Source organism: Saccostrea cucullata, unplaced genomic scaffold (genome assembly GCF_032062105.1).
Source record: "Saccostrea cucullata isolate Sc308-1 unplaced genomic scaffold, CSIRO_AGI_Scuc_v1 ctg2875, whole genome shotgun sequence".
In the NCBI taxonomy this organism is placed as follows: Eukaryota; Metazoa; Mollusca; class Bivalvia; order Ostreida; family Ostreidae; genus Saccostrea; species Saccostrea cuccullata.
Window position 1 is genome coordinate 33,135 of NW_026933187.1, and position 19,617 is coordinate 52,751.

The window sequence follows — 19,617 nt, forward strand, 5'->3', positions numbered from 1 at the left end:
TGAATCTAGTAATTGACATATATTTCAGTAATTGATTTTAAATTTTAAGTAAATGCTTAGTAATTATCTATTACTTATCTTTGTTATTTCAAGTAAAAAATGACTACTAAGTAAAACTTTTTTAAGAGTGAGTAGACATAGTTAATTAAAAGTAGAGTTGTAGTCCATTAACAGTTGAGTTAAAGCATAGACCGAATTAGTCTATGGTTAAAGTAAAAATAGACTTATAGTCCATTAACAGTTGACCTAAAGTCCATTAACAGTTGACTTAAAGTAATAGTACACTTAAAGTAATACAAGATTTATAGTCGATAAATATCACAGACTTATAGTCCGATTGGAAAGAGTATCCATCTGTCAATATATCCTGCAAGGTGCTGCACAAACTGAAATAGAAATTACATTTATTATAATTTGTCAGGATAAATGCCCATAGATCGTGTTCTCGTAAATAAAGCATGTTACAATGTCTATTATTCATGACTGAGGTTTACCTTATATCTCGGACAAATATCACTGGACACCCAGCCATCAAGATCAGAGTATACTTGTCTCGGGATGCGAGGCTGGTGCAGCTTTTTGCAGAGATTACAAAATGCGTGAAAATGAGATGTCTCCACATCTAAAGTTTTCCTCCAAGAAAAGTAGCTATTGTATAATGTTTCATTGGTTGCGACGGATTTCAGGTATTTCACTAGATCTTTAATACTGTTAAAGTCATATATATTTATCACGTGACTTGAGTTGACTCTGGTATCTTTTTGGTCTCTGGCCCAGTTTACTACCGGTATCACGCCTTGCTTTAAGGGAAACCATAGTTTTTCCGTGACGTAGTCCTTGCAGTGAGAATTTTCAAATGATAATCTGAAGAAATAATCTTGCGCCCGTTCTGTTGACAAACATTGCTGGAATTTCGTATCACATTTCAGTGAACCACAAGAACCAAAAATATCTATATTGATATATTTCTGCAATTCTCTCACAATTCGATAACGTTTGCCGTTGTCATTACAGCGACTAAAAACAGCAAAAGCAAACTTTTTTCTATTTGAAAATGGCTTTAAGTATTTTGTGGAAGGTCTTTCTACGAAGGATCCATAGGGTGCAAAGACAGTCGAATCTCTTCTATATGACATAGTCCAGTTGAAGAGACCATTTAATACAACGATATCACGTTCTATGTACGTTGTTGGTTCAAGTAAATAAAGAATCCAAATTTGATTCGGTACGTTCCTCTTTGGCAAATCTTGTACATCAAGATCATATCTGTGATAATGAAAGAATACTGCATCACTTTGGGCTAGTCCCTCTCTTCCAGTGGCTTGACATTTATAACGACATTTTGATAAGACAAATTTAATATTATCTAACCATGCATGTCCGAAAAAAGTTGTCCATACTGCAATGGTTTTTTGCTTATGCTTAGGAAGTGTCATATTAGAAAATGTAGTCACATATGAATGCGTATGACTATAAAATTTCACATTATGAATGGCCATGGAATCAGTATAATTCTCATAAAATAGAAGAACGTACAAAATCGTCATGATCAGACTAATGGCTACTAAACAAAGGAATCCCTTTACTAGTAAACACCGCCTACATGTTGAACACTTGTTTCTTTCACATTTCATCTGAAATAGATAAATCGGTTGTTAGTTAAATGAATGAAAATTAAGCATGTGATTATGTAGGTAGTTGTGCGTTATGTATCATCTGTGATTTTTAACAGAAAATTGAATGTTCAAATCCGCCCGAAGAATAACTGAAAATCCCGTCCAAATAAAATGCTCCATCTAAGTCAACAGGCACTTGTTTCGGTAATAAAATTTTAACCCATAGTATAATAATAACGTACACAAGGTAACTCCAAATTACACTAAGTATACCCCTTCCCTCAGAAACGCATTCATTTACACTTTCAGAGGTAATACACTGTCAAATTGTTTATTACCATTGTCTTCTACGATACATAATCTACACAACCATACATAGTATGGTTGTTTTTGTTTCCGTTTGCGGAGATGGTTGTCTTTGTTTCCGTTTATTTCCGCAAACAGCGTCAAAACTCTGCTCGCCGAGTGGAAAAGTCGACTCAACCATGGAACGGTACAATGAAGCGCATTGAAGTGGTAAAATTTTCCTTTCGAATGGAACGTTTTGAGCTATCTTTAGAGTGTTTATTGTCATCTAATGACACGCCCATTTCTTTTGAAATGGATAAGTTGTTTTGCTTCAAATACCTGTAGAACAGGTTTTCCATAAATATAATAGCCAATCAAATTGAGGGTCTAAATAAACACCGAGTAAACACGTGTTCGACCGAAACATGTGTTGTTGGTAACTTCAGTAGACATGATAAGTTCAAAAATATGTACATATTCATTGCAATTTGTGTTTTACAGAAGTGGTTAGTCTCTAACTCCCTCTTCTAATTTTTTAAAGCTCCATTTAAGTGTAACTCATGATGCTTGTCGCGAAGAATGGGGTGTCCGAAAACTACGACGAATATTTCTTTCTCGTTTCTAAAAAAAATATGGGCGTGTCATTATGTTATAATTGACGTTCAAAACATGACTCAGAACTTTTCATTCAAACGGAAAATTTTACCACTTCAATGCGCTTCATTGTATGTGCTGATCCCGCACAGAGATTTTGATTGGCTAAAAATATGTTTCTAAAATTACATCAGATGTTTTCAGGGAAAATCAAACGAAAACCAGTTCTATTTACTCATTGCAATATTTAAACAATGGAATTGAATTTTTAAAACCACTGATTTTTTAATTTTGCTCTTTGCCCAAGACTAGAACATGATACCATTCAATGGTTGAGTTTGACTTTCCACCCGGCGAGCAGAGTTTTGACGCTGATTACGGAGATAAAAGAAAATAAAGACAAGCATGCCAGATATGGTTGTGTAGAAAAATTATCGTAGAAGATAAAGGTAAAAACAGTTTACCCGTGCATTTCCTCTGAAAGTATAAATAAGCGCGATTCTAAGTGAGGGGGGTACTTTATTATCTTGAGATTTAAGAGATCTACTTTTGATATACAGAACCCTGGTCCCAAGATTAAGAAAAGTTCACGGAGAAAAACACGTGCAGAAACAGTCGGCGTGGATTCGAATAACTGCATGAAAATCAAATGGAGTTAAGATAAAGGAATAGCGAGATTATAGAGCGTTTGTATATTTCTTGGACACAAAAATCTGAAAATGCTGTCCCACCTGTGCTCGATTTCGTATGTACATTGTTAACATGTACATGCACACTGTAACACAATAAACAAAGAAAAGCATGTGTGCACTCTCCGGCGTCACGTTGAGTCAGAGGTCAATCGGGGATAGATTGCAAAAAGTAATAAAATGTGTATACCGGGCTAATTTTAGAATTGTTGATATTACGTGCAATTATCTGGCTTGCTTTGAAAACTATCTTGGGTTAGTTAACTTTCTTACCTTATATCCCGTGTTTGCGGCCACCAGTTTATCGATTATCTACGTCGATTAATCAAGGAAATCCAACAATGGCTACATGTAATCAGTTCATCAAAGAAACATAACAAATTCTTGTTGAAAGTGTATTCAAATCTGTCAATTTAATGTGTTCAATATAATAAATTTAACCGTATTAAATATCCCCACGTGCATGCGTGTATGTTTGGAAAATGGCCGCAGGGTCAATGAAAGCCAACTGATAATGACCTATTTCAGTAGGTCACTGTAGGCGCGGTGTCCATAATAGTACAGTGCAAATGTTTATAAATAAGCAGCAATTATCCTCATCAGCTGATAAGCACATGGCCGCGATCAATCTACTGACCACATGTACATGTTTTTCATTCCGATAAAATTACGTGTGAGTTTTTACAATGTATTTTAAAAATTCAAGATGGATCGTCCATTTTTTTTTAATTTCATCTACTCGAAGTATGAAATTAAGATCCCCCAAAATATGAAATATGTTGTCAAGTTTAGATCCAAGAGAAAGCTTATTTAATATTTGAATTTAGTGTGTTGATGTTGTTTAAAGTTAACGTTCTATAATAAAAAGGTGCCAAATGTTGATTCTTTGGGGGTACGAAAAATCTTCAGTTGTTAAGTGCCGAGCAAACAAACAGTTTAAATGAGATGGTAAATTATGCAATGGAAATTAATATACATTTATTGACTGAGTTCGAGGGCAACATGCGTTTTGTCGGACCCAAGAACCAAACTGTCTGCCTGAGGCCGCTAGGCCGAAGGCAGACAGTTTGGTTCGAGGGTCCGACAAAACGCATTTTGCCCGAGAACTCTGTTAATAAATGTTTTGTTATGGTACCTTTCATTTCATTATTTTTTTTTTTGGACATATATGTATTTTGTACCATATTCCGTGATGTAATATCAGGCCTGTCACTATTTAACACTAACGAATGAAAATGAGATTAAGCTCCGCCCATTCTGTGACGTAAGCGGTCCAACATCTCTCCGAGCGGTCCAACATCTCAGTCAGCGGTCCAACATCGATTTTTTATGCCCGCTCAACAAAACATTAAAAATGTTCGACTTTTTAGCTCACCTGAGCTTTTCTGATCACATTTTGTCCGTCGTCCGTCCGTCTGTCTGTCCGTCTGTAAACTTTTCACATTTTCGACTTCTTCTCAAGAACCACTGGGCCAATTTTGACCAAACTTGGTACAAAGCATCCTTGGGTGAAGGGAAATTTAAATTGTTAAAATGAAGGGACATATCCCCTCGCAAGGGGAGATAATCAAGAAAAGACAAAAACAAAAATAGGGTTGGGTCATTAAAAAATCTTCTTCTCAAGAACCACTGGGCCAGTAAAGCTGAAACTTATGTGGAAGCATCCTGGGGTAGTGTAGATTTTAAATTGTTCAAATCATAACCCCCGGGGGAAGGGCGGGGCCACAATGGGGAATCAAAGTTTTATATAGAAATATATAGGAAAAATCTTTGAAAATCTTCTTCTCAAGAACCACTGGGCCAGAAAAGCTGAAACTTATGTGGAAGCATCCTGGTATAGTGTAGGTTCTAAATTGTTCACATCATGACCCCCGGGGGAAGGGCGTGGCCTCAATGGGGAATCAATGTTTTTCATAGAAATATATAGGAAAAATCTTTGAAAATCTTCTTCTCAAGAACCACTGGGCCAGAAAAGCTGAAACTTATGTGGAAGCATCCTGGTATAGTGTAGATTCTAAATTGTTCACATCATGACCCCCGGGGGAAGGGCGGGGCCACAATGGGGAATCAAAGTTTTATATAGAAATATATAGGAAAAATCTTTGAAAATCTTCTTCTCAAGAACCACTGGGCCAAAAAAGCTGAAACATATGTGCCCATGGAAGGATCATGGGGTAGTGTAGATTTCAAAATGTCTAAATTATGATCAGTGGGTTAGGTGGGGATGCATCATGTATAACAAGGGGGAAATCTGGTAAAGAACAGAATGGTCAAAGCTTCTCGGGTGAGCGATGTGGCCCATGGGCCTCTTGTTTTCGTATACAATTGTATAGGAACAATTTTTAAAGGTATAACAAAATATGATTTTATATCCACACAGTGTCTGTCTCAAGATCGATTTCAATGCAATCATACCCCCTTTAAAAGAACGCTCGATAAGGTTTTTAATATATTCGATCAGTGCTTACTGTATCTGTTCTAGATATATTACTATAGTCAGCGGCGACTCACACAAATTATTTCGACGAAAATAGTTCCATCATTAATAAGTAGATACAACATAATTGTTCACGATAAGAATAATGTTGTGTATGTCATACGTAAAAGAAACTACGATTAATGTAAATTTTTCCTCCAAAGATCACTTTCCCCCCTAAATGCAAATAAAAAATGTTAATATTCCTACGCTCGCTCCCTCCTCCCTCCTCAGCTTTTTTTTTAAAACATGTTTGATAACAGAGAATGTCTAGGTCATTCTCCGGTTGATATTTTTTGACCGATGAATTGATTAAATACTATATCAACAACTGTAGTAAAATCATGTTAATTGTTCGTTAATCATCATATAGTTTCCTCTTAGAGAAAAAAAAAATCATTCTATGTGTGTAATTTATTAAATGACGGAATTTTCAATCCCTGAGCAGATTTCTGCACGTGTGTAGACAAACTACACATAGAGAGCGTACCTATTGTAAACCTATAGGGTTTGAGACAAATATTTTAATTAGTAAAGTAAACATTATACAATTATTGCTGTTTTTTGAGGTCAATACAATGATTTAGCCATCTGAGGAGTACAATATTCAACGAGCCCGAAGGGCGAGGTGAATATTGTACTTCGAAGGTGGCTAAATCATTGTATTCACCGAAAAAACAGTAATAACTGTTTTATTATATGATTCACTGATAAAAAGATGCAGCTCATTACTTGTTTGCATTTTATTAAGTCCTAGCCAAATACAAGAGAGAAGCAGAATTAAAATGCGAATAAACCTTACCAGTCGTATCAATTTGAAATGCTTTTTTCAAATCAATTTTAGTTGCCATGAAAGAAATATATAATGTCAGTCTTTTTTTATAGGATAGATTTTGAAAGGAAGGTGTATTATCAGGGAAATCTGATTGCTTAAAAGTAAAAAAAAATTGTTCATTAAAAGTGTTGGAGGGGGGTCCCTGCATCCCCTTTTACCACCCTAACCCTAAAATATATATTCGCTTATGATTTATTCACATAAAAAAATCATAGTCGTTTGAATAGCTTTCCAAAACAATTTGTATCAATTTGGAATTTCCCAAATCATAGTCGTTTGAATAGCTTTCCAAAACAATTTGTATCAATTTGGAATTTCCCAATCTATTTTTAGATCAATGTAGAGGAAATAAATCCTTGTATTGACCTGGAATGTCACGTGCAGTTCAATACAACGTAATATTTTTCTAACATAGTTGGATCTCAGCCAATCAGAGAGATGGAAATTGTTCAATCATATAATAATATCAATTATTTACAATGTACTTATTATCGAGTGCATTGACCTCTAATTCAAGAAGGATACAGAAGTGTAAGACTTTTCCGTAAAAGTAAATAAACAAGTTGATCGGATTAAAGACTATATAACATACCAGGATGTTTATCTATCTTCAGTCATCAATCCAGGAACAATAAATGAACATTATTAAAGTTTATATTACAGTTATACTTACTTTTGCCTAATACAAGGACACTGACCACCAGTTTACAAAAACTTATGTTTAAGTTATAAATTGTTTTGTCAAAATTCCAGGATTTAGAGCCATTTATTGAATAAGTTGTTTATCGTATATGCAAATGACTATTATGTATTGTATATTATAAATACTATCTAAGTGATCTACGATTTATCTTTGCTCTTAACCACTATACGATCATTGTTTGTACTCTTTGATAATTTCAAAACTGTTAAATAAATTCTAAGAAAAGACTATTTTCCTTCTCATTGGTTCACACTATAAAATGTGTAACAAAACCCGAACTGGGCCGGGGATTTCTAAACTGACAATCGTTTAATTTTTATTAATCAGAATTTGTGTATTCATGTGATCTAATTATGAAAAAAAGTTCTGTCTGCCATCGTAACTTCTCTGTTCGCGGGAGTCCGTTTGACAACTCCATCGCAAGTGTGTAGACCAAGGCTAACTGGACTTGCGGACACAGGTATGTGTACTGTTTATTATAGGAGACTGGGTGACCGTAATGCTACGGACTCACGAAATTTACACAAGGTCTATAACTAGAAAGTGCAGTTTTATTTTCATAAAAGTCATGAAACACTCTTAAACATATTAAATCTAAAAGTCTAATATCTTTGGATATGGGTTAACCCATATCTATTCTTGTTAAAACTAAATCTATAAAATAATTTATTATTCATCTGTTTAAACTTTAAATTTTATTTTTCACCTTTTTTATTTTTCAAACTTTAACTTTGTCAACTGCAGACACCCGACAAATTTAACCTCGTGAATTTCGAGTTGTTCAAAGTGTTTCAAAAGAATTTTACATCGACTGGGTATTAACTAACAATTGACTGGGTATAAGTAATCCACCTCCTTCACGTGACAGACTTGAAAGTCTTCAACCAATCGTAAGCCAGGATTTCGTCGAAAAATCAACAGAGGTGGAGTAAGTTGGCTTCCTTCGCGTTTGTCTAATCCAGCCCCATTTCCTCTGCCCTACTCTCTTCCAGAGTTCTTCATTTGTGATCCTTTCAGGCCATCGGATGTTAAAGATGCGCCTGAGTCTGGATCTTCTGCATGGTTGCCTTGGGCAACCTCCACGTTTCTGCACCATACAAAAGGGCGGACTTTATATTAGAGTTGATGATCAGCAGTTTTGATCGAAGTAATGCAAATGTTCTCTGAGGCCCCGACATTCTACATGTATTACTACATTGTGAATGCAGTTCTTGCCTGCCAATTCTTGACATGTCACAGTCTGTACCACCCAGTCTGTACCACCTTGTCTGTCCATCACACTCCCCAGGTAGATGAAGGGCCCAACCTTTCTGCTGAACTCACCACCGACTGTGACTGGTGTTTGGACAGTGGTGTTTATCACTTCTGTTTTCTTCAAATTGATCTTGAGTCCCGGTCCTGTGGATGTTGTTAAGAGGCGAGTTGTTTCATTGTATCCTGCATCTGACTGCCTGACTGTGATTGTGTCAGGTCATCGACAAAGTCTAGATCGTCAAGTTGCGTCAGGAACGTCAGTTGTTAACCATTGTAAATGCCTGTTGTGGTAATTCTAATGATCCAGTCAATGACAAAGAGGAAGATCAAACATTCTTGTCGAAATCCTGTCTTGACCTCGAATCTCTGTATAACATGCCTTGATTTGTGTTTAGAATGAAGGAGAAGTCTTCTCGGGTACTCCATAGTACCTCAGTATATTCCACAGTCTCTCTCGGTTCACGCTATTGAATGCTTTTTCATAGTCGATGAAGATGACTTTCCATTCTCATGTTTGGTAATTGGTATCCTAATCTCTGTTTCTGTTAGTTTGTTGTCCCCCGCTCTCGCTAAAGCGAGGGGACATTAAATCTCATTCGTCTGTCAGTCTGTCAGTCTAGCTGTCTGTCCGTCACAAAAACTTTAATCTTGCTTATAACTTTTGATTTAGTGGAGCTATGACTTTCATATTTCACATGTGTATTCCTAGTGACAAGACCTTTCTTTGGGTACCATTAAATTTGACCTTTTGACCTACCTTGGAGTTTGACCCACTTTTACACAAAAATTTCAAACTTTTACTTTGGCCATAACTTTTGAATGGTAGATACTAGGGCTTTCATATTTCACATATATATATATTCTTTGTTGCAAGATCTTTTTATTGGATACCAACAACTTTGACATTTTGACCTTGACGATTTCCGTACTTATGAAAAAAGTTTAACCTTGGCTATAACTTTTGAACGGTGAGGGCTAGGGCTTTCATACTTCAAATATATAATCCTTGTGAGTAAACCTTTCATTTGATTGAATACCAACAACTTTGACCCTTTGACTTTGACCTTGGAGTTTGACCTACTTTTTGAAAACTTTAACCTTGGCCACAACTTATGAACGGTTTGGGCAAGAGCTTCATACTTCACATATGTAACAAGGGCTCTCATACTTCACGTACATAATACTTATGACAAGTTGAATCTTCCCTATTTTGCCATACAGGGTCACCAGGTTCACTTACTTACCGGTATATCTTTTGATTGAGAAGAGATAGGGCTTTCATATCTGACATGTGCATTACATGTACCTTTATATGATAATATTTGACACAAAATGTCATTAAAATTGACATTCCACCCACAAACGCAACGAAAGCGGGGGACCACAATTCTTTGAATTTCTTGTAGTTGTTAGGGAGGTATTTATTGGGTATGTATCGGCTGCTTGTATGTACGGAGCTGTCTCTTGTGTTAGTCTATTTACATTAAAAGCTTTCCAAAAGAGTTCTACCCACCTCCACAATCGTTCTTTTGTTTCTGTGAGAGAGGTTCCTGTTTCTTGTCATTGGCTTTTTTGTCTGTTGGAGAGCTTCTTTATGACCATATACAGTTCTCTCAAGTTTTCTTCTCCCGCTGCTTCTACAGCTTGTTTGGACAAATTGTCAATGTGATTTCGTTTATCTTTCCTGAAGCATTTCTTAACCTCTTTATCTGGTTGCAAAGGTCTCTTGAGCTTTTGTCTTCGCTGTTTCAATGTATAACGACAATATTTTGTACCACGTCATCAAGAGTCACCCGTATTAAAAATATATTTTTTTGCATACTAGTATTTTACTAGATATTTGAAAATCTAAGAAAAAATGCCATGAGAAATAATTTCTGAAATAAGAAATTCCTTTGTTCTTAAAGCATATAAAACTGATGTTACCAAGAAAGTAGTTTTTTCCAAGATCTGTTCAAAATTCAAGTCGTGCTGAAATTAGAGTTAATAAAATTTATTAATAAGTAATTCTTGGAATTCTACAGGGAAATTCTTAAATAATGAATGATTGCAGATAAATTATACGACAATAAAAGAAAAACATTAATCTTTGTTACATGTTCTCTTCCGGTGGTCTCGTAATTTTTGAGATTGCCTGCATTTGTACAAAATCAAATCAGCAAAAACAGTGCCGTACATTGTTTGATGTTCATGTAAGGTAGTACACTGTATACACAACACAACAGATATTCAAATTATTCTTCCCATTTAATGCTTGGAAAAAATTATATTTAGCTATAAGTATGATATGCTCAATAGACTAACGTGTAAGAACATTAGGAAATTTGGATTGAAATCTGTACATATGTCAGCCAAATTTCTCTTCAACAGCGCCAGAATTCCTGCACTACCCAATGTCCTTTGCTGCAAATATTGCCGAATAAATAAATAAATAAATAACGTAAAGCATATATCAGACTTAAAAGTTTGTAGAAATAAAAGAAACAAGAAATAAAACTGCAATGTTTTTCGAGAAAAATTGCACTAGTTCTATAGTTTCAAACAGACGCTCGGCTGTCTCCGTAAGCTCCGACAGGAGCTTTGTGACGTCGTGTGACGTCACAGCTAGTCGGGCAAATGAAAAAAAAATCCATATATACAATACAGTGGCTAAATAAGTGTTTAATTAATAGGTACAACTGCGCTCGCCCCAACGGTCACACCGTAAAACATATTATTTAGCTATAAGTATGATATGTAAAAAGAAACCCTCAGATGCCATTATTATACTTGACCCCTAATCATGTCATATGTCCTTGACCTTCAAAGCGCCAACTTCTTTCTAATATCTCTACTGCACTAAATAAATAAATAAAATTTAAAGCATATATGAAAATAATCCAGTTTTAAAAGTCGTTGAAATAAAACAAATTGGTTGTAAAACAACATGTTTTTCGACAAAAACAGCAAGAGTTCTATAGTTTCAAACAGACGCTCGGCTGTCTCCGTAAGCTCCAAGGACTTTGTGACATCGTATGACGTGTGCGCCCTGGTATGATCGGGCAAATGAAAAAAAATCCATATATACAATACAGTGTAAATAATGCTTTAATCAATAGCGAGCGCAGCAACGGTCACACCGTAAAACGACGCGAGCGCAGCGAGCTCAATAGACTAACGTGTAAGAACAGAGGAAATTCGGATTGAAATCTGTACATACGTCAGCCAAATTTCTCTGTGCAACATTCCCAGAATTCCTGCACTACCCAATGTCCTTTGCGCAAATAAATCAAAATTAGTAAAAAAAAATAAAGGAACATTGTTTTTTACCGAAATCTTAACGAAATGATTTTGCCTTGCCTTATTCAAAAAATACCCCCGTGCCACAACACTGGCCTTCACCTTGCCCTTCGGAAATGATACATATGACGTCACCGGAAACTTACGAATTTTGACGATATGCTAATTAAGTCATGTCGGTTGCTTCCGTGAAATAGATAAATAAATAAACAATAACATAAAGCATAAAAAGCTTTCAGTTTGTAGAAATCTTTCAAAGAAACAAAAAATAACTCTGCAATGTTTTTCGACCAAAATTGTGCTAGGTCTATTGTTTAAACCAGACGCTCGGACGTTTCCGTAAGCTCCGACGAGCTCCGTGACGTCGTGTGACGTCACAGCTAGTCGAGATGTCTCGTGCGACTTGATGTTTGAAGTGGCTGATCAATTTTTCAAGTGTTTTGATGGTACAACTGCTCTCGCCTCAACGGTCACACCGTAAAACATTACTTTGTATGAAGAAATGGGTGCGTTCACAGTTCTGCCGTTGGTAGACAAAAGTTGCCGTTGGTAAAATTAATTACCATTGGCATGCCACTGGTACCAATGTTTTTTGCCAATGGTATATTTTTTAAACTAGAGTGTGGTTAGTGTTGGTAAATGACGTCACAGCTAGTTATCGATTAATGGCAACAATTTAGAAATTATCCCGGATTTACAATGATATAAACGATTTTTCCTCTAATCAAATCATCTGAAGGTATAAGTTTTACTCTTTATACAGGCGATAAATCTTCATGTACATAAAGGAAAACTGATGTTATCACATAAATCATATTTTTTTTTTGTTGTTGTTGTGTTACCATTTAATAACTTCTTTTTCTAGTACAGTGTAATTTATGTTTCTCATGAACACTAGAAAAAGTCTGCTTATAGCGGTGCATAACTGGTAACCATGGAAATTCCAACAGATTGATGGAAGACTTAAACTCCAAAAACCAATCAGAATCTCAAGCATATTTTAATATTAACTTCGGAGTAACTTATGTAACATTCTGTTATATATGTAAGACCGTTAAATCTCAGAAACATACTGATGAAATAATCTCATTTAAAATGTAGCACGGCTTACACACTTAAAACTTTAATATATCTTTTTAATCTTAACTTATTATTTTCGCAAGTATTGTGTACATGTATTACCTAAACGATTAATAATAATGTCTGTTAAAAGTGTTTTGAAACATTTAGTCAATTTATACACAATTTTAAATTAACTTTCTAATTAGGTACATTGTTGTGCTAAAAATAGAATACCTAGAGAAGTAGTTACATATATCTGATCGTCCATCATCGTCGGAAACCCACGGTCGGTCTTGTTGACTTCAAGCGAGACCGAGGTCGACCTTGGGTTTCCGACGATGATCGTCCATCTCTTGTTCGACAAAGGAAGCTGAAGGGTTTTTTTTTAGTCTATACTATCCATGAGACATCATATGATTTGATAAAATATCAACTGAGTTAAAAAAATGTTGTAAATGGGTTTTTAACATAATTATAAAGAAGTCCTAAAGTGAATGTATCCTATATTGCTCATTACTGAACTTGTGTCTGTTTCAGTACTTTCGGTACTTAGATTTTATTTGTGATGATGAGTTTCAGCATGCCTCTGTATGATGATTTGCTAATCGGATATTTTTAACGGTTGTGGAACATTTACATTTTCAAGTTAAGGTAAAAGACCTTAATAGAACGCTTCTGTGATTTTTATTTAATGATGCAAATGTATCCGGAAAGTACTTGTTTACAGTCAATGTGTTCATTTAATTTGAAGCGTTTTTGCGACATTGATTTGTTTTGATGACAGCATGGCAGACTTCAGAAGTAACAGAAACGGTACAAAACCCAAATTTATTTCACGTTTATGTCCTTTTAAAGAGTTTAAATTAAAAATCTGGCATAATTAAATTTTGAGATATGTGACTAGCTGTCTAAATACAAGTAAACATTTGTTTTCAATACGTGATTAGACAGATTTCTCATCTCACTTTCAGATCTGAGTTGTTTATGTTTATGTTTAAACAAATGGCCAAATTGATATAAAAATGTAGCTGACTTAGCCTAATTAACATTATCAGTTGATGAAAAATAGAAATAATGGAAATATGATTGCTTTTCCTACTTGGAGTCACTGAAATGAAGGTAATCTTTGAAGACAAACAAAAAAAATGAGACCAAATATTTGTTATCTTCCTTTTCTTTTAAACTCTTTTTCAGATGATTGAAATCTTTAACATTGAACAATTGTATTGTTTATTTATCATTTGCTTGTATTGAAGTATGAATATTGAATAATCTATCAACTATAGTTAAAGCAAGCAGAACAATTAAGTGGTGCAAAGCCAAATTCTCACTGTGTGCTCTAATATGGCAATGCCTATGCAAAGAGAAAAATTGGAACATTGATTCATATTTATTTTTCCAAGTAACCTCTAGGCCTGTGGATGTAAAATACTTTGTTAATTGCATCTTGTCATAGTCTCTGTTTTTCAGCAGCAAGAAAAGTTTAATTCAGGTCACCGTTTAGCTTTATTTGATGGAAATTGCAGAGAAAAAGTAGATTATCAATGTATGGATAAACCCTCAATATTTAAATAAGCACTGTTCAGGCTTCAGTTTGGTAATGCAACATATGAAATCAAAAGTGAATAGGTACCTGCACTTGCCTTAACAGTCACTCTGTCAGCATACATGTTATTGCAACGCAAACCTCAACCCTTCTTTCTTTTGAGGTTAAAAAAATAAGACTATTTAAGGTGATTCTAGATATTATGATGCTTTATATTTTTAGATTAAGAAAATGAATTTATGAAACTCCACAATATCTTTTTGTTCAAATATTTAGTCTCTAATATATAAAATGTAGTTATATAAACCATGCCTTTGAAAATTATTTACATGTAAAGCAGACCTTTTTTACTGAAACACAATTTGATCCACTCCTGTCAGATCCCTATACAAAGCATGTAGCAATCTAACTGGAGCAGATCAAAGATCTAATTTTAATTGTCTGAAACCTCAATATTAAACTTGAATACTAAGAATATCTCAAGTCAAGCTAAGAGTCCCAATTGCTTTTTCTTTATTTACTTAAACCTCAGTGTCCAAAAATCATCAGTTAAAAAAAAGTTTTTACTAAGTCCCATCTCAATTGAGAAAAGCAGGTTTGATTGTAGAAACTAAAATTGAACCTCAACATTGCAATGGCTATTTCAGTTTCTTTCTCTCTGTTTCAGGGATGTCGAGAACAGAGGAGATGTTAGACAGTGAAAATCAGCAGAGGGTGGATAATCTGGCCAACAAAGTGTCACGGTTGAAGAATGTTAGTATAACATACTTTTATCCTAATAGGACCTGTTGATGACATGCTGAATATGGGGGAAGTTTGTTCAATACGTGAGTTTCGAGATTATAACTCTCCTGCGATAGAGGCGCAAAAAGTATCTATTTCAGCATGGAGTGGGACAGTTTGTTTATGTATACAAACATGCATGAATAAATGAACGATGTTGATGGCTTTTAGAAGAATTTATTTAATGTTATAGAAAGATAAAAATGTTAAACAGTGATGCATTTTATGATTTTATCAAGCTCAACTGTGTATATTTACATATCAACTTTCAATTATAGGGTACTTGAAAATGAAATAAACGTTGTGTTCTTTATAAAAAGTAAATGATTTTCTTGAAAAAAGTTAGTGGGTTTTTGGAAGTTATAATAAGGGAAAAAATCAATGTGTCATTTAGATTGCCGACATGTAATGATCAGTTTCATGTTTACCGTATTTATTAGAGGTCCAAATATCTCTTCCCTCGTCTGAAAAGTCTCACGTCCACTGAATTTTCTTTTTGTTTCGATTTTTTTTACTTTAAAAATGACATCTTTACTTTAATTCGGTTATTCTCGAGTTGAACAGTGCATCTTTACAATTATATAGTTACGATAAACCAGTATATCGATGATGCGATATATCAATACTGTCCCACCTGTTTGTTTACGCGGCAACCAAACTACCCTCCTCAACGAAAGAGCGCACCAAGGGAGATAATCTCAAAACTTGCGTATTGGTACTGTTTTCAGTTTGAACCTTGTAGGTTGTATATGTGATTTATTAAAGAGTAATTTTCTATTTTTAGTTGGCTTTGGATATCGAAGATGAAGCAACAGATTCAAACAGATATTTGGATAGTATGGTAATGATCTAATAACCTTATCAAAGCTATTTACACTGAGATAAATATACACTATACTACACATAGATTTGTTTATTAAAGAACATGTAATGACAAAAAAAAAAACTCGTGCATTTCCCTTCCTTGAATTGAGAAGTAACATACATGATCATGTATAAATACAGCTCAAAATGTATTACTTTACCATTGGCAGGGTGGGGACTTTGAGAGTACACAGGGACTTTTGGGAGGAACTGTACACAGACTGTCTCACATGGTCCAAGCCAATCGTGGAAACAGAAAACTCATGTGTTATCTGGTACTGGGCCTGGTGTTCCTTTTCTTTGTGACTTATTATTTCATTTCCAAGGTGACAAAGTGAGACATATTTCAGTGGATCATCCATATTGCCAGTGTTCTTGGTTTTAAAAAGTATTTATTCAATCTGACAGAAAAAAGTGTGTTCCCTCTGTGGAATAATATGATTTCAGCAATTGTTGAATGAATTGGTGTTTAGGATCTAAATGTTTTTCCCTCATGATTATGATTATTAGCTCACCTAAGCCCAGGTTTAAGTGATTTTTTCAGAGAGAGAGAGAGAGAGAGAGAGAGAATAGAGGACTGATTCTTGATTGAAATTTATTCTGATGTTAATTGAATATTTCTATGATTAATCTCTATTATTTTATGTTGGATACATATTTATAATTCTATGTTTATCGTATTATGGCAGTCATATATTGTCATTTTTCATATGTTGCTTGAATATGCATATTCATAACATTTTTTTTTTACGCAGGGTAATATAAAAAAAATATTACCGGTAATAGGAGATAAATGCAAGTGCATATAAATATTATTTGTATATTAAAAGAAGCAAACTTGTAATTTCTAATCAGTTTATACAGATTATTTCCTTTTCCATTTATAAAACAAAATGGATATTGTATACATGTGTGCTTTTATTAGTGGCACCTTTGGGTGTAATTATTTAGGGGCTGTTTAGTGATTTACCCAAAATATTGATTTTAATTCACTAAAATATTGGTAGAACTTGTTTATGATTTAGCCAGCTGGTCTTCTTACATACATCTGTGCCAAGTTTTGGCTAACAAGTACATTGTAGTGTATATATACCGGTAGTACACTGTACCGGTATATTTTTTGATGATCACTTGCATATGGTCATTCATACTAACTGACAATCTGTATTTTTTGTCAGATATTATGTGGATTTAAGGAAGTTCTCTTTGTCTTTAAAAAACTATGGAATTTTGTGCAAAGCATTTTAGAAATTAATTTTAATTTTTTTCATGCAGTTAATCTATTTTGGAGGACAAGTTCTTTATAACTATTTACTTATCATGCATCTTCATTACCTGTAAATTACATGTATATATAATATTGAAAAATTTTGTTAGATATATGTATAAAAATGGTAAAATTGAATGTACTTTGTTATTGGTTCAAGTAACTATTTTTTTAACTAATGCATATATGTACACATACTAGTATCGTACATAAGTACTCATGGACACACACCCCCCCACAACTCCCAATATCATTCATCCCAGGTCTCACTTTTTCTTTTTTTTTTTTTAGCTCTACTGGTCAAAGAACAGAAGAACGTTTGCGATAGTAATGCGTCCGGCGTCCGTCCATGTCTGTCCGTCTGTCTGTAAACAATTTTTCAAAACGCTACTCCTCCTACAATTTTAGTCTGATTTCAATATTACTTGGCACACAAGTAGACTACACTAAGATACATAGAATAGTGCATCGGTTTTTGATTTCGATGAACGGTGTTGCCATGGTTACTAAAAATAGAATTTTCTGTGAAATTCCTTAAAAATGCTACTCCTTCTAAAGTTTTTGTCTGATTTCAATATAACTTTAGACTACACTAAGATACATAGAATAGTGCATCGGTTTTTGATTTCGATGAACGGTGTTGCCATGGTTACTAAAAATAGAATTTTCTGTGAAATTCCTTAAAAACGCTACTCCTTCTACAGTTTTGGTCTGATTTCAATATAACTTGGCACACAAGTAGACTACACTAAGATACATAGAATAGTGCATCGGTTTTTGATTTCGATGAACGGTGTTGCCATAGTTACTAAAAATAGAATTTTCTGTGAAATTCCTTAAAAACGCTACTCCTTCAACAGTTTTTGTCTGATTTCAATATAACTTGGCACAAAAGTAGACTACACTAAGATACATAGAATAGTGCATCGGTTTTTGATTTCGATGAACGGTGTTGCCATGGTTACTAAAAATAGAATTTTCTGTGAAATTCCTTAAAAACGCTACTCCTTCTACAGTTTTGGTCTGATTTCAGTATAACTTGGTACACAAGTAGACTACACAAAGATACATAGAATAGTGCATCGGTTTTTGATTTCGATGAACGGTGTTGCCATGGTTACTAAAAATAGAATTTTCTGTGAAATTCCTTTAAAATGCTACTTCTTCTACAGTTTTGGTCTGATTTCAGTATAACTTGGCACACAAGTAAACTACACTAAGATACATCGAATAGTGCATCGGTTTTTGATTTCGGTGAACAGTGTTGCCATGGTTACTAAAAAAAAGAATTCTCTATGAAATTCCTTTAAAACGCTACTCCTTCTACAGTTTTGGTCTGATTTCAAAATAAGTTGGCACACAAGTAGACTACACAAAGATACATAAATTAGTGCAATGGATTTTGATAAGTACAAACCAGTAGAGCTACAGTCTCGACAGAGACTTCTGGTTTAGATAAATCATATTTATCGAGAGGGAGGGGTATTGTCCACAGGTACTTTTGTAGAAGGAAAAAATGTGCTAAATTCCAATATCTTTTGGTTCCATCATGATATTTTAAACACTCTTGTGAGGTATGATATTTCAGGAAGGGATGCAAATGTGTAGAAAGTCTGTGTTTATGGAATGGATTGGTAAAATGTGTTTTGACTTCATTTTGACATATACAAGTACTAGGTGTGAAATATGATCAAGATCCTTAAAATGTCTTTGATATACTTTCTGAGAAGTTCGGATTTGCAAATTAATGTTATATCCTACGATAAAACATCCAAAATTATTTTAAAATGTCGAAATTAAAATGAAGAATGCTTTCAGGAGAAAATTATACCAGCACATTGAAATGTATCCTGTGTGTCTGCGTAACCAGCAGACTTCTTGCTTCTTAGTGGGTTTGGTCATGTACCAATCAAGTTCATCTCCCTTTCAACTCTTTGAAATCATATGTGTCAAATTTAGATTAAGGACAGTTGCAATACCCTCTACTGGGTGTTGTTAAAATCAATTCCACAATAATGGGAAACCAATTGTATTCAAAAAATAAATGCAAAACGAATTCTTGAACATTGTTTTGAAAAGAAGCGTTATTTCCCAAACACCCTTTCACCTGAAAAGAACATCAATTGTATTCCAGAAGATGATTTGAAAGCAAAAATGTAAGGAGTCTAGCTGGATTGTTAATTGAGATTCATATGAAAGAGAACAGTCATATAGTAGTAAAATGTGAAAATGTGAGTATCTCATGCAGTCTGTTTTTAGAACTTTTCTAAATGAAAAAAAGTTTTTCCATCATATTTTTATTTCAGTTACAACAAATTAACTAATACCCCATTCATACGACATGATTTGCATACCTCAGTA

At 34.3% G+C, this 19,617-nt stretch overlaps 2 protein-coding genes across 3 annotated transcripts; one reads left to right on the forward strand and one right to left on the reverse strand.

The window, feature by feature from the left end:
- Nucleotides 1–228: 228 nt before the first annotated feature.
- LOC134237570 (alpha-(1,3)-fucosyltransferase C-like) lies at nucleotides 229–3,724 on the reverse strand. Of its 2 annotated transcripts, XM_062719669.1 has the most exons (5): nucleotides 3,461–3,724; nucleotides 1,537–1,634; nucleotides 495–1,266; nucleotides 327–386; nucleotides 229–246 (listed from the first exon to the last, which is right to left on the reverse strand). In XM_062719669.1, exons 2-4 carry the CDS (start codon nucleotides 1,632–1,634, stop codon nucleotides 327–329), a joined length of 930 nt encoding a protein of 309 aa, XP_062575653.1. In that variant the 5' UTR covers nucleotides 3,461–3,724; the 3' UTR covers nucleotides 229–246. The 2 variants fall into 2 exon arrangements, with proteins under 2 accessions (XP_062575653.1, XP_062575652.1); XM_062719668.1 differs by having other exon boundaries at nucleotides 495–1,634.
- Nucleotides 3,725–13,488: 9,764 nt separating this feature from the next.
- LOC134237571 (BET1-like protein) lies at nucleotides 13,489–17,394 on the forward strand. Its single transcript, XM_062719670.1, has 4 exons — nucleotides 13,489–13,609; nucleotides 15,010–15,095; nucleotides 15,910–15,966; nucleotides 16,160–17,394. Exons 1-4 carry the CDS (start codon nucleotides 13,582–13,584, stop codon nucleotides 16,325–16,327), a joined length of 339 nt encoding a protein of 112 aa, XP_062575654.1. The 5' UTR covers nucleotides 13,489–13,581; the 3' UTR covers nucleotides 16,328–17,394.
- Nucleotides 17,395–19,617: the final 2,223 nt, after the last annotated feature.

Bases quoted from the DNA above. Each gene is read 5' to 3' on its own strand.
- LOC134237570 (XM_062719668.1), bottom strand. From the start codon at position 1,634: ATGAAATGTGAAAGAAACAAGTGTTCAACATGTAGGCGGTGTTTACTA. The intron at 387-494 runs GTAAACCTCAGT...TTTCTATTTCAG, and splicing joins ATATTTGTCCGAGATATAAG to TTTGTGCAGCACCTTGCAGG.
- LOC134237571 (XM_062719670.1), top strand. From the start codon at position 13,582: ATGGCAGACTTCAGAAGTAACAGAAACG. The intron at 15,096-15,909 runs GTTAGTATAACA...TTCTATTTTTAG, and splicing joins AAGTGTCACGGTTGAAGAAT to TTGGCTTTGGATATCGAAGA. The intron at 15,967-16,159 runs GTAATGATCTAA...TACCATTGGCAG, and splicing joins ACAGATATTTGGATAGTATG to GGTGGGGACTTTGAGAGTAC.